This window comes from Mchenga conophoros, linkage group LG3, assembly GCF_057382185.1.
Source record: "Mchenga conophoros isolate Kocher_MC1m ecotype Shallow Benthic linkage group LG3, M_conophoros_male_GT1.1, whole genome shotgun sequence".
NCBI classification, from domain to species: domain Eukaryota; kingdom Metazoa; phylum Chordata; class Actinopteri; order Cichliformes; family Cichlidae; genus Mchenga; species Mchenga conophoros.
In genome coordinates, this window is record NC_140528.1 from 8,267,625 (window position 1) to 8,283,094 (window position 15,470).

Genomic DNA, 15,470 nt, shown 5'->3' on the forward strand with positions numbered 1-15,470 from the left:
TTCTGTGCTTATTTATATTTGACACACATGCTTCTCTTTGTGCAAACACACATCGCACTATAAGGGTAACCTCGCACACAATGATTGGACAGCACAGTGATGATGCTGGGAGATCCTATACGCAGCAACACAGAAACACTGAGAACTTTAAACAATGATGGAAAGTGTTATAAATGACTTGTTGGCCTCTGATCTGTCACAAACAGCTGAAACGTGTCTCTCATGAGTCACATGAAGGTTTTTGACAGAAAGGACAAAAAGTAGCTGCAGTCAGTTTGTGTCATTTTTATATTTATTCATCTGGGAGAAAAATCTGAGGGACATTAAAATGTGTTTTCAACAGAGACAAGAACATGAATATAACAGAACAGGTAAATGAACATGTTTCAAGTAAACAGCTGGACTGATCAGGTCCAAACACAGAGTGATAAACTTGTCAAACAGCTGTCATATCTTTATATAGAAGCTCTTTATAAATGCTGCTCACTGCAGTCTGTTTACTAATAATGTCAAAGTGTTAGAAACACAGAAACATCAGAATGGTCTTTGTTCACAGAAACCTGTCTGGGATCCTTTGTTGTTCTTTTGATGCAGAGTTACATTATAAATATAAAGAGTTATTTCAGAGTCTCATCAGTTTTCCTGCATGTCTTTATTTAACACATCAGCAGGGCTGAAGCTCTCATGTTAAACACACACTGATCTATGGACACGTTCATGTGTTTCTAACAGAACCAGGCTGTTATCAGCCTGCACTAACATTATGTCACACACACTGAATGTAACAGTGACAGTTTACATCATCACACAATCAGCTGTGATTGTTTCACTGTCATCAAACGAGTCAACAGGAAGTAGAATCAATAGAAACCAATCATTTACTGACAGCATGTCTGATGGAAATAAGTGCAGATTATGTATGAAGTCTAACTGCACACAGTAACTGTGTTACAATAAGGACTTAACAGCGCCCTCTGCTGGAGTGTTTCAGTACTGCGTTAACTAGAATACACCACCTCCTCTTCACACCACCTGCTACAGCTCTACTCTTCTATGACTACAGTCATCCACAGCACTGATGTGAGGTCACATGGTTCATATGTAAGGAGCACAGCTGACCTCAGGTCAGTTTAATGACTGTGAGCAGCAGCTGTGTTATTGTCACTGTGACAGGGAGACACTCTCAGACACAGCGCTCATGTCAGCTTGTTCTCATGCAGGAGGATCAGGAGCTCCATGTTTGTCTTTCTGTTTGAATCATGATGTGTTTGTGCCATCAGAGTCTGTCATGAGTACTCAGGGTTTCACAGCAGCTCTTCTGGATGCTGACGAGGACTCCAACCTCATGTTTCACCTCTCTGAGCTTCTGATGTCTGTGAACACTCGTGTTTCTTCTCTGGGCTCATCTGGACAAAAACACCTTTCTGTGTTTGGCTGCAGCCTCATTCTGACTGACAGGAAGTGTGTTATCCATGAGCTGCACTTCTGTGAGGAAGTTTCCTGCTGTGTTTCCTGTCTGTGGACAAACACGAGTGTTCCAGCTGAGGACTTGGTTCCTTCCACCTGTCCATACAGGACATCACGCTGTCTGCAGCTCTGTAAATGCAGCTCCAGGTCCTTCCACGTGCTGCTCTGTATTTGTGCAGTTTGTAGTGTGTCCTGGGAAACGTAGCACACATGGTGTTCTTCTGCTGTTTCCTCCTTTCACTGAGTGTGAAACACTGACGCTGTGCTGTTGTTCACAGAGGGGAGCTGATTCTAGCTGCAGCTGGACTCTGTCATCTAACTGAATGTGTTGGTGCTGATCACGGGGCTCTGAGGGGGGAGCAGCAGGAGGACTCTGGATGCTGACGTCAGTGTATCTGTGGAAGCTCCCACAGCGTGTCTGTCATTCAATATTGTGCTGTATATTGTATCTATGCAAAGATGAACAGACTGTGTGTTCACTGGTCTCTGTGCTGCAGCTCTGATGTCATCATCACTCCCTCCTCCACCCTCAGCAGTCCCAGCATGCTGCTGTGGTGCACCCCACCCTCACTCTACACCTGAGCCACAGACCACACCCTCCACCTCAATATACACCACAGTTTTCTCTGCTGTGGAAATGAGATCAGGAGGAAATCATCATTATTATTATTTAATAAACGCTCACATTAATGTGGGCTTATTTGTTTCATATTAGAAACATTAGTTGAGTGTTTTTAGTATAAAATGGTCAAAGTTCCTCTTTTTGCTCCTCCCCTCACCTGTGGATGGGCGGTGCTGTTACCGTGGTGACAGCTTGGATGTGTTTCAGTCCTGCCTGGTTATCACTGCAGGAATCTTTCACATTTATTACAGGTAATAACTCTGATTTTTCTGTGTATTATGAACCAAATGTATCCTGATACTCACAGAGATGGATGAGCAGAGGTTTTTTTTGCAGTTTATGTAGTTACTATGGACTTAATGCACACATATTATTAAAATTAGGGCTATAACAGTTGTATTGATGTATAGCAACTTGAAATGCTCCCACAAATGGCTCCACAGCATGTAAAAATATAACAAAAGCTCTGGCGGACTTGGTTCTGTGGTCAGTCTTAAAGGGTGAAGTTAAACTCTGTAATCTTCACTGTGTCACAGAGTTCAGTGAGTCCCGTTATTCACAGTATCAATCAGATCATCAGAGAACAGCTGATCAGCAATCAGTGGTGCCAACAGCGCCTCCTGTGGTGAGAGGATGCAATAATGCAATGTAGCATTTTTCCACTCAACACTTGCAGTCATGGAAACTGTCTGTTGGATCTGTGTGACGTTGCTTTCTTGGTTAGAGTTCCTCACAAATGTCCAGATGATTCTTCTAATGAGGCGTCGACCATGTTTGCAGCTCTTTGGAAGAAAACGTCGCCCTTTGCCATCCTTACTTTTCTTTGACTTCTTCAAATGCAGCTGAACTCCAGCTGGTATTTTCTTGGACTTTGCAGCTGTTTCTGGTCATCAGTTCATTCCTGCAAACCTCTGAAGCTGAACAACAATGATGCTGCATTGCTGGCTGATCCCAAAAGGTTGATTCTGTTCATCTGGACGTTTTCAGAAACGTTTGCTCACTGATCAGGTGACTTCTTCAGTCTCAGCTGACTGCAGCTTTACAAGCTTACAAACAGCACATTTGCACAATGACTGAAAGCAGCAGCACCTGATATATATGATACTAATATAATACATATACATATATAATCCATACTAATGATGAAGGAACTGAGCTCACAGTCCATTGTTCATTCAGTGAACTACTCAGTTTATTTTGGGCCTCAGAAATGCTCACTCTGTTTGTACATCACTGTCAGCAATAGACTCATTCTGCTGTGTGGACAGGAACACATGTGACATCACTTCCTGTTTGTTTGTGACTGAAGAGGAAGAAGTTTACAAGGAATCATTTAGAAGAGTTTCAAACATCAACTGATTGAATCCATGAATCTGAAAACGTGTTTGTGAGTGAAAGAGACAGACATGTACAGACTGAACTATCTGTTCAACAGTCAGAGTGTTTCTGTAACAGGAGACACTCTTTACACTCCACTCAGCACAGGGACACTGAGGAACCAGACCAGACACTAAACCCAGGATAAAGAGTTTGAGTGAATGTGGTGTTGAAGGTGTGGAGGTGGATCAGAGTGTCAGAGGAGACTCTGTAGAAGGACAGAGTGCCAGCAGGACAGTCCACATACACTGCTGCTCTGTTAGAGACAGAGGAGGAGGAGGAGGAGGAGGAGGAGATGGATGTGCCTCTGTAATTGTGCCTGACAGACTGAGGACCATCATCAGAGCAGCACAGACTCCAGGACTGATCATTGTATCCAAACCAACAGTCATCACTGTATCCTTTCCTTCTGATGCTTCTGTAACTCACTGATATATCAACCAGTCCTCTCCACTCGACCTCCCAGTAACAGCGACCAGTCAGACCATTTCTACACAGCAGCTGATAAAAACCATCAAATCTGTCTGGATGATCAGGATATGACTGAACCTCCTCCACATGTGTCACCTTCCTGTTGTTGTCAGACAGTTGGAGCTTTGTGTTCACTGTGTTTGTGTCGATTGTGAGTTGACAGGAATCTGATGGAGAGAACAAACACAATCCAGCTGCAGTTATTGATCCATCATCTGTTCATTGATTGACACTTTGATGATGACTCCTGACATGATGAAGATGGTTGAATGTGTGCTGCTTTGTTTTCATGAATCCCATTAAAAACACACTTACACTTCCTCAGACCTGGTCTCAACCATCGGACTCCAGCAGGCTCCACCCTGAAAGGAGGAGGGGGGTCAGAGCAGCACAGTCAGCATGCACACATGGACATTACATGGCTCTCACACACACACTGTTACACACTGAGCTCAAAGCTCGGCTCCACTGTTTTATTCAAAGAAATCTACATTTATTTATCAGCACATTTAAAAACAGCTTGAGCCAAAGTGCTGCACAGAGTAGAGAGAAAATAGGAAACATACACAGTAATGACTATAAAGACTGGTCAGGATTGAAAGTGTGGAGCAGGGAAATTATTTTACTGCTATTGTTAAATAATTATCATCATTACCATTGCATTAAGAATAATATAATCTGCAGCATGGATATTGCATTCAGAGGTTTAAACAGTGTGTCTGTCAGAAAAGGCTAAAAGTCACAGGCTGACAGGAAATAGGCTTGCAGAGAGTTTGCAGAAGTGAAAGCAGTCTTAGGTTATTCTGAGCAGCGGGTTGGACGAGGCTATTTGAATTACTAGGTTATTCAAGTTGATCATTGCTCTAACAATGTAACAGATAGCTTTAAGAAGGCCTTAAGATGCTTATGCACACAGTTATTATGTTTAGTAGAGGTTCTTGATTAAAACATTTATTTAGTAGATGATATATCCATAGTTTCGGTTCGATTATTACATATACGAGAGTGGCTTCTGTCTCTCTGTCTGGTGAAAGGTCAGAAGTGCGAGAGGTGACATAGAGGCTGAGTGAGGTCAACACACACACACACACACACTTTTAGTTAGATTTATTTAGAGGAGAGAGGTTAGTCATGTCTGGCTGTAACTGCAAAATTGTCTCGGCAAGAAAGAGGAACTGAAAGGTAGAAAGGAAGTGCCGGCCATGAAAATAGAAGATGATGTTCTTTCGAACTGTGTTAAAAGTCATTGTGGTGTTGATCTGATCTATGTATAAAATGTATCTGTGACGCATGAAGGGGCGTCATTAATCAAACCCTGATGTTATAAAATAATTGTTTGTGCTTTTAGTAAGTCGAAGATCAATTGCTGTCTGCGTACAGAGTTGGCTTCCCACACGTGTGTATTCATTAAAATCATTGTTTGACCAAGATCTTCTGGACCATGGTTGTTTGTACTCTCCTTCCTCAATTTTTGAACCTTAACAAAAGCTACAGAGTACAAATGTGTTTCCAACCGGCTTTTAAAAATGTCCAGTGTTGGTGACGACCTGATGTGAAGGGCGACTGTTCCAGAGTTTGGCTGCAGCCATCGATAAAGCTCACCTCTGTTTTTACGTCTAGTTCTGGTCAGAAGCTGCTTATCTGCAGACCTGAGGGCTCCACTTGGATTCTTTTGTTAAAGAGAGATAAGATGGAGCCAATCCATTCACAGATTTAAAGACAACCAGATCTGGAAGTGGATTCTACCACGTACTGGTAACCAGTGGAAAAAGCTGGTGATGGGTCGTCTAGCACAGACCCACCGCTGGAACCAGACAATTGATGAAGGAGAGAACTGTGACAGCGCCGTTCCTTCACTTGACCTCAGTCGCTCTCGTCTGCTCCCTCGTAACACTGCTCTTTATTGAGCTTACATGAATATGCACAAGTTCATTATGACGTCTTACACAGGTATGAACAAAGAGTACCAGTCTGTGCATAGTGTGTGTGTGTGTGTGTGTGTGTGTGTGTGTGTGTGTGTGTGTCTGTGTGTGTGTCTGTGTGTGTGTCTGTGTGTGTGTGTCTGTGTCTGTGTGTGTGTGTGTGTGTTCCAGATGTGACCCTGTGACCCCAAAGCTGGTGCTAAGAGTCCAGCGGTCCCCCTAACAAAGGGCTCTTATACTTAACCAGACACAGAGCAGGTGTCCTCCTACACCAGGGGTCTCAAACTCGTGGCCCGCGGGCCAATTGCGGCCCGCAGGACGATAGTTTTTGGCCCCACCTTAATATGAAAATGTAATGTTAGTTTGATAATGTATGACACTTTACAGTGTTGTGGGCGGAGCTGAATTAACCCACCAATCAGGGTGGGATATGGATCTCAGGGGACACCAGCCGGGCTTGATGCAAGCAGGGAAACATTTCTCAATGAGTCAAAGTTCCAGCAGCGTTGCCCTGGAGTGTTTCTTTCTTTCTGTGCCTGGCTGGCTTCCTCCTTTCTATTGGGCAAACGCCGACATTCGCCCCAGCGCGCTGCGTTCACAACACTTCAAAAAAAGTTGTTTTTTTAAGTTGCTGCCCAGCGGGACATTATACGTATATAGATTTATACACACGTCAGTGGGATTTAAAGTTATTTTTCCACAGAGAGAGATCTCATATTAACTCTCACAGTGATGCGTAGGCGGCGGGATAAAAGAAAAGTCATGAACTCAATGCAGCCCAATTTAGTCTGCAGTCACATAGCGACACCTGTTCATCGGCAACAACAGTCCCCGGTAACCCGGACTAATTATAGGGTCGCACCGTAATTTGTGGCTCGATGTTTTTATTTGCATCACTGCGTTTGCATTGCAGCAAACATGAACATTACATATATTTCAATATAATGTAAAAGCAGTCAAAACAACTAACATCAGAAACAGCTGATGTTATTTGTTATATGTCACGGTGTCATTTCCGCTTCTTTCTCCTGTAACAACAGCCCGGCGCCGTGAGCAGTCGCCTTTTTTGCGCTCGCTATCCCTGCACTTTCTACCATCTGCAAACGCCACGGTGTTCGTGTCGTCATGAAAGACATGAACATCGAGCGTAAAAACAAAGGAGACTGCTACCGGCTTTTTATCTGCCGATCGCCGTGCTACGGTTGCAAGAAAAAGAAGCAGAAATGACGTTCTCTACGCGTTGAGACTCTCAGTAATTCCAATGCATGGCCAGACCACCGCTCAGCAGATATTTACAAGCTGTGTGATGCCATTGAGAATGTTGGTTTGCCATGGAAGAGGTTTGTTGGAATAACAACAGATGGAGCGCCATCAATGACAGGGAGGAAAAATGGACTGGTGGCACAAAACAAACTGGAAGAGGAAGGCGTGGAGGAGGCCATTGCTCTGCACTGCATCATCCATCAGCAGGTCCTTTTCAGCAAATGCCTGAAGTTTGACGATGTGATGTCTATTGTTGTGAAATGCATCAACCAAATCAGATCCAGGGGCTTAAAGCACCGAAGGTTCTGTGCTTTTTTAGAGGAAATGGAGTCAGAATATGGGGATGTGCTCGACTTCACTGAGGTACGTTGGCTCAGCAGGGGAAATGTATTAAAGAGACTTTTTGAGTTGAGAGCAGAAGTGAAGCCTTCATGTTCTTGTTGATATGACACATGAGCTTAATGTACTGAACAAGACGTTACAAGGCCAGGGGCAACTTGTCAGTGCTGCCTATGACAACGTGAGAGCATTCTCCACAAAACTGGCGCTCTGGAAAGCTCAGCTCTCTCAGACAAACCTTTGCCATTTCCCAGCATGCAAGGCACTCGTGGATGCAGGCACACCATTCAGTGCTGACGAGTATGTTGATGTCATTTTGAGGCTACAGGAGGAATTTGATCACAGATTTGCTGACTTCAAGACACACAGAGCCACCTTTCACATTTTTGCGGACCCCTTCTCCTTTGATGTGCAAGATGCCCCTTCTGTGCTTCAAATGGAGCTCATTGAGCTGCAGTGCAACTCTGAACTCAAAGCAAAGTTCAGGGAGGTGAGTGGAAAAGCAGACACGCTTGGACAATTTTTGAGAGAATTGAGCCCTAGTTTCCCTCGGCTTTCCCGAATGTTCAAGCGGACCATGTGCCTTTTTGGTAGCACATACTTGTGCCAAAAGCTCTTCTCCACTTTGAACTTCAATAAGTCCAAGTACAGGTCCAGACTTACGGATGATCATCTTCAAGACATACTGAGGGTCGCAACTGCTTCCTCCCTCCGGCCAAATCTGGCTCGGCTATGCGAGAGGAAACGCTGCCAGGTCTCTAGCAGCAAGGAGTAGGCAAGAGAAGCCATGTTCAGAAGAACAGTTCATTTTCTACAGTGTTCCATTCATGTTCAGAAGAAGGTTATAGAACTGTTAATACAGACATTTCAATCTAAATACAGCAGATATAGAAGCCTGAAAGATACACACAAGTTCACTGACTAAAAATATCTTATTATTATTTTATTTATGTTTTACAGATTGATTTATTTTCTTATTAATTCTTAATTTGTTTATTTATTTTTCATATTTTGTGTTAAAAAATAAAAATAAAGAGATTTGAGAAGATTGGAATTTTTTAACCATGCCTTTCTTGTGGAAAACCTAATGCGGCCCAGCCTCACCCAGACTCTGCCTGCAGCGGCCCCCAGCTAAATTGAGTTTGAGACCCCTGTCCTACACCATAAATCAGTAAGAGAGGGTACGACCTCTCTCATGGCCCCAAGTGGTGTGTGCATGCCAGAGCACTCTGGAAGTCACACAGAGTCTTTACAGACTACTCAGGATCAAACCTCTATCATTATGCAATCGATTATACAACTCTAAGCATATATGAGTAAATATTTCTAAGCATAAATGACAATCAACAATATAAACCTTACAGCTGGTTTTAATAACAGAATTCATTTGTTTCTCAAACGAGAAAGAGCTATCGAGAAACACTCCTAAATCTTTAGTTCTTAACTTTTCCAGTGGGCCAAGGTCAACATTATCTGCTAATGCTAATTCTTTTCCCTTACATTATAACAATGTGAGGAGTTAATGCTAAGTATACTGCCATTAGCGGCTAATTATTAACTAATGCTACTTTGACGTGAATTAGCATTATGTGCTAATACTAATACTGTTTTCCCTTACTTTTTAACAATGTGAGCGGCTAATTCTAAGTACGCTCTTGTAAATAGCTAATTCTAATTTAGTGTGAATTAGCATTATTCAATAATGCTAACACTGTTTTCTCTTACTTATTAAAAATGATAGTAGCTAATACTAATACTCTTTTCCATTGGGTAACAACGATGTGAGGAGTTAATGCTAAGTTGGCTGCTTTTAGAGGCTTATTCTAATTAGGGCTGAATAATTATTAGTAGCTAATGCTAATACCGTTTTCTCTTTCCTTATAACAATATGAGCAGCTAATGGTAATTTGATGTGAATTAGCATTATATTAGTGAGGAGTTAATGCTAAGTAGGCTACCATTAGCAGCTAAAGCTAATTTGAGGTGAATAAGCATTAGTAGCTTATGCTAATACCCTTTTCTCTTCTTTTATAATGATGTGAGACGTTAATGCTAAATAGGCTTCCATGAGTGACTCCTTTCCCTTGCATTATAAAAATGTGAAGAGTTTATGCTAAGTAAGCTGCCATTAGCAGCTAATGCTAATACTGTTTTCCCTTTCTTTATACAACTTGAGCAGCTATTGCTAAGTAGGCCACTTTTCTCTGCTAAGGATTTGTGTGACCATGATGGAAACTCTGATAAGCTAATGCTGCTAAGCTAATGCTGTTTATGGGCCTTGTTAGAATCAATATTTAATTCTCATTCTGTTGTTTGAGAACAATAACAAAAAATGTGCACTTGAGAACAAATTTATTGTGAATTCAGCTGTGAATGTAGAGTTTGTCATTATTTAAGCTTCCATTTCCAAATGTTAGCTGACACTTTATTAGGTACACTGGCATCTATCTCAGGTACACCTGTGACCTAGATGTTCCTGCAAACAGACTCCTTGGAGACCCCTACATAAATATCCATGAACTATCCAGCTAGACTAGTGTGTCTGTCCCTGAAAATATTCCTGCATGTGTGATTGTTCATGTCTCATCTGCAGGAAACAAACACGAAGTGAGTGAAAGACACAGGAAATGTTTCCAGCTCTTCCTCCTCTATCAGATTTTCTCTCCATACCTGAGAGTGTCCAGCCTCCAGCCTGGATCCTTCAGTCCAGCCGACAGCAGCTTCATTCCTGAGAGACCTGGATGATTGTAGCTCAGGTCCAGCTCTCTCACATGGGAGGGGTTGGAGCTCAGAGCTGAGGCCAGAGAAGTACAGCCTTCCTCTGTGATCAGACAGCCTGACAGACTGCAGACACACAAAACAACAATCTGTCAACAGTTGTTTTCTCTTTGTCACAATAACATCTATCCATCCATTGTAACTTTATTTATAAGTGACAATACCCAACAGACAACAACAGTCATCTGAAGCTGTTTAACAGTGTAAGGTGACCGCCTCCACTGTGAGCAGCACTTGGTGATGGTGGGAAGAAGAACTCCCTTTGACACAAAGATCCTCCCAGTGAAAACAGGCTCCAGGAGGAGCATCTACCATGACTGGTTGCAGGGTGAGGGGAAAGAGAAGAGATGAGCTCAGAGAGACAAGAACAAAACAGAGAGACAAAAGTTAAGGACACGCAGTAGTGACATATAAAAGCATCAGGAGTGAAAAGAGGGGAGAAGAAAGCAGAGCATCATGGGAAGTCCACCAACAGCCTGAGCCTATAGCAGCATAACTAAGGGATGGTTCAGGGTCACCTGATCAAACTCGAACTATAAGCTTTATCAAAAAGGAAAGTTTGAAGCTGATCTTCAAAGTAGAGAGGGCGTCTGTCTCCTGAACTCAAACTGGGATCTGCTGCCACACCCAGTCCAACATAGCCAGGCTTTCTTTGCTGCTTTGACAAAACCTCAAATCCCAGTCAGAGATGATGAGCATCATCACAGTGATGATCATTTCTCTGTAACCCAGGCTTTCTGCTTCAGGATCTGTGCACGCTCACAGAACAAGGAGACCTTTAAACATCATTTCACTAAATGGATGGACTGAGCTCAGCCTACAGATGAACTGGTGCCAGAGATCATAAAGAACATCAAACAGTCAAATTCAACACTTTTAATGGAAATATGAGATTAATGCTGCAGACAATCATGAAGCTGCTGAATTCATGAACATCAAGAATGCAGCGAGTGGTAAAATAAAGATTTGACCTCAGTGTGCTCAGTGTTCCTGTCTATTCCTAACATATTCCTAACATGATAGCTGCACTTTAGAGCTCTAAAACTGGAACTGACACATGTTTAAACTCTACATGTTACTCAGTACATTCAGTTCTGACACTCGCCCACAGTCCAACAAAGGAAACATGGAGATCACATCAGTTTGTCACCAAAGTCTAATTATTAGGGCAACTTAACCTGTTATAATCTCGTTAACTCATTAACTGATTAACGTCAGCAATTATTTTAATCACAGTTTTAAAAATCATGATTATTGTGAAAGTGCTCACTGGCTCTGAATATAAAAGCCATGGGTCACAGGAGGGATGTTGATCAGTGCTGGCTTGAAATGGGCATCATTATGCGTCTCAGCCAATGGGAGCATTGAGGGTGGGCCTAATACTACTGCAGCGCTCACATGACCCAGGACAGAAAGAAAGGGGCGGGGACAGAAACATGGAGACAGGTACAGATCTTTGACATGTTCATTTTAAACTGTTCCAGGAGGCAGTGTTGATACAACTAAAGTTATCTGTTGTTGAAGAAGTCGGTCTGAGGAACGTTCTTAGGATCAACAAATGACGGCATGTATGAGCCTCAAGACGCAGCATCACAAGAAGAACACATGAGCTGTAGAAAAAGGAGAGACTACGAAAGCCACGGCGTTACAACGTGAACCAGCTGTTGGTCTCTCTGGAGACTACTGGGCGTGGCTGGGTAACCATGGTTACCTGGGAGTTACAGAAACGTGCAGAACATGTGATTCATGTTGCACAGCAGTGGGACATTTGAAATACAGTCAGCACACTCAGTACAGATAGTGCATCAAATATGATGCTGCTGCCAGACGTCTGCCTTTGAACACGTCCCTGCATCGCGCACAACACCAAGGTTGCCATGGCAATCACAGCTGACAGGGACAAAGTGCACAGCTGGAAGTCTGCAGGTATATTTAACATGATGTATTTCTCAGTGTCCTGTCGGTGTGTGAGAGACAAACAGCCTCTGTATGTGTGTGTAAATACAGCATGAATATGTAGAGGACATGTTTGTGGATATACAGTGGGGCAAAAAAGTATTTAGTCAGCCACCGATTGTGCAAGTTCCCCCACTTAAAATGATGACAGAGGTCAGTAATTTGCACCAGAGGTACACTTCAACTGTGAGAGACAGAATGTGAAAAAAAAAATCCATGAATCCACATGGTAGGATTTGTAAAGAATTTATTCGTAAATCAGGGTGGAAAATAAGTATTTGGTCACCTCAAACATGGAAAATCTCTGGCTCTCACAGACCTGTAACGTCTTCTGTAAGAAGCTTTTCTGTCCCCCACTCGTTACCTGTATGAATGGCACCTGTTTGAACTCATCATCTGTATAAAAGACACCTGTCCACAGCCTCAAACAGTCAGACTCCAAACTCCGCCATGGCCAAGACGAAAGAGCTTTCGAAGGACACCAGGAAAAGTATTGTAGACCTGCACCAGACTGGGAAGAGTGAATCTACAATAGGCAAGCAGCTTGGTGTGAAAAAATCAACTGTGGGAGCAATCATCAGAAAATGGAAGACATACAAGACCACTGATAATCTCCCACGATCTGGGGCTCCACGCAAGATCTCATCCCGTGGGGTCAAAATGATCATGAGAACGGTGAGCAAAGATCCCAGAACCACACGGGGGGACCTGGTGAATGACCTGCAGAGAGCTGGGACCAAAGTAACAAAGGTCACCATCAGTAACACACTACAACGGCAGGGAATCAAATCCCGCAGTGCCAGACGTGTTCCGCTGCTGAAGCCAGTGCATGTCCAGGCCCGTCTGAAGTTTGCCAGAGAGCACATGGATGATACAGCAGAGGATCGGGAGAATGTCATGTGGTCAGATGAAACCAAAGTAGAACTTTTTGGTATAAACTCAACTCGTCGTGTTTGGAGGACGAAGAATACTGAGTTGCATCCCAAGAACACCATACCTACTGTGAAGCATGGGGGTGGAAACATCATGCTATGGGGCTGTTTTTCTGCCAAGGGGACAGGACGACTGATCCGTGTTAAGGACAGAATGAATGGGGCCATGTATCGTGAGATTTTGAGCCAAAACCTCCTTCCATCAGTGAGAACTTTGAAGATGAAACGAGGCTGGGTCTTCCAACATGACAATGATCCAAAACACACCGCCCGGGCAACAAAGGAGTGGCTCCGTAAGAAGCATTTGAAAGTCCTGGAGTGGCCTAGCCAGTCTCCAGACCTCAACCCCATAGAAAATCTGTGGCGGGAGTTGAAAGTCCGTGTTGCTCGGCGACAGCCCCAAAACATCACTGCTCTCGAGAAGATCTGCATGGAGGAATGGGCCAAAATACCAGCTACTGTGTGTGCAAACCTGGTAAAGACCTATAGTAAACGTTTGACCTCTGTTATTGCCAACAAAGGTTATGTTACAAAGTATTGAGTTGTATTTTTGTTATTGACCAAATACTTATTTTCCACCCTGATTTACGAATAAATTCTTTACAAATCCTACCATGTGGATTCATGGATTTTTTTTTTCACATTCTGTCTCTCACAGTTGAAGTGTACCTCCCCTGCCAGTGGCGGACCCCCTCAGACATCGGTGCGTTGGTGGTTCTTTGTGTCCGGGGATGGGCGTCCAGGTACACACCGGCTCACTCCTTGGCGGCCGCTTATCGGGGCCTGGAGCCTGGGGCTCGCTCGGGCCACTTCGGAGGTGGGGTGCCCCCGGCCTCTCGGCCTGGGGCTCGGTCACTCAGGCGCAGCTGGCTGCCGGCGGAGCTCACGGGCGCGTCACTGCAACTCCCCCTGGCTTCTGCTCCGCGGCTGCTGAGTGAGCCCTCATCTGGGACTCTCCTCAGCTCTTTCCGGGACAGTGGCGCAGCTGCCCCTCTGTTGGTCTTCCTTGGTCTCTTGTGTTCTGGGGGCCTCTGGATGTCTGGAGTTTTGATCTCCTCCACACCTGCTTCACGCCCTGGAGGACGGGGCTGTGGCCCCCCCACACCCTCTAGCAGATTATTACATGAAGGAACCTTTTAAAAAAACAAAAAACAAGCGCGTCCATGCTCACAGGTGTACACACGGGTGATCACACCCACAAACTACACCCTTTTTGGCTCCTACCTCAAAGCACACTGTGTTCTGTTGATCTTATGTGCTGCACAATAATGTTTAACATTTAGTATTTACTGTCATATTCCCATATATCATTGTGATGTTGTTTATTCTATTACTCTTGTTCTCTTCTGCTTGTTTTCTTTTTTCTTTCTCAGCAGGTGATCCAGGTGATTGATATATGCATTTTTTTTCTCTGCCCGTTCTGTTGGTTTTTGTCTTTTGCCCTTCTCCCCCGTCCCTCTTCTCAGCTGTTTCTCTTTCCCTCTTTCTTTCTCCCCTTCTTTCCCCCAGTCAAGTCTGTCCCGTATTCAGTAAGTGAAAATAAAATAAACAATAAAAGGTGAATCAAATGGACCATTACGGCAAGGCTGGGATGGTCAGTTTGGTAAAGTAAATCCGTTGGGCATCTTTCTTTGCCTTTAGACAACAATTCTGATGGCAAAAGAGCCAAACGGGACAGGCCCCAAAAAAAAAAAAAAAAGAAAAAGATGGGAAACAAATCCAGCACTCACGGATCAAATGTTCTATTTTTGAATCCTCTCAAGGAGCAGGTGTATGCTGGTTGAAATTCACTCTACTTGGTGAAGCACGCTGACAATAAACACAAAGAATGAGAGAAAGAACATGGGAGCTTGTATGATGGAAAGATGGAGGTGAATTGGTGAAAGAGAAGCTGGAGAAAGTGTTAAGAGCCACCACATCATCTACAAGCTTATGTCAGTATAGAGAAAAGGGTTCTTCAGGTATTGTCTTTAGGTTCAGTAATTGGCTAAAAGAGGAGAGCGTAACAAATGCGATCATTTCATAGCAGTTGTAACTGAAAACCAAGATTTGAATATGTGAATATTTTCTCCCTTCTTTAGACTTTAACCCAGGTTTAGCAGCAGACCATATGAAGTCGACAGGTGGTCACTTGGCTCAAGTCATGCTATGCACAATTATAACCATACATGCACAGTACACCCATAAAATAATGTAGCCACAATTTTAAACAGTCTAAAAATACCTGTCTTAGATTGCAGAGGCAACCCATATGGAAAAGAGATATATAAATCTTATAAAGTTTGTATCTGTCTTGTGTGAAACTTGTATGAAAAGCATACAAGCGTGAAAACAGATATAAGA

The 15,470-nt window shown here is 43.4% G+C and overlaps 1 protein-coding gene across 1 annotated transcript in view; it reads right to left on the bottom strand.

The window, feature by feature from the left end:
- Positions 1-3,298: 3,298 nt before the first annotated feature.
- LOC146577151 (NACHT, LRR and PYD domains-containing protein 12-like) overlaps positions 3,299-15,470 on the bottom strand; it is a 50,956-nt gene continuing 38,784 nt past the window's right edge. Inside the window, exons 10-12 of the mRNA XM_085268208.1 lie at positions 10,132-10,305; positions 4,253-4,299; positions 3,299-4,104 (exon numbers count right to left, since the gene is read on the bottom strand). Of these exons, the coding sequence (XP_085124334.1) occupies positions 3,566-4,104; positions 4,253-4,299; positions 10,132-10,305 (760 nt within the window). The 3' untranslated portion in view covers positions 3,299-3,565. The remainder of the gene's footprint in view (positions 4,105-4,252; positions 4,300-10,131; positions 10,306-15,470) is intronic.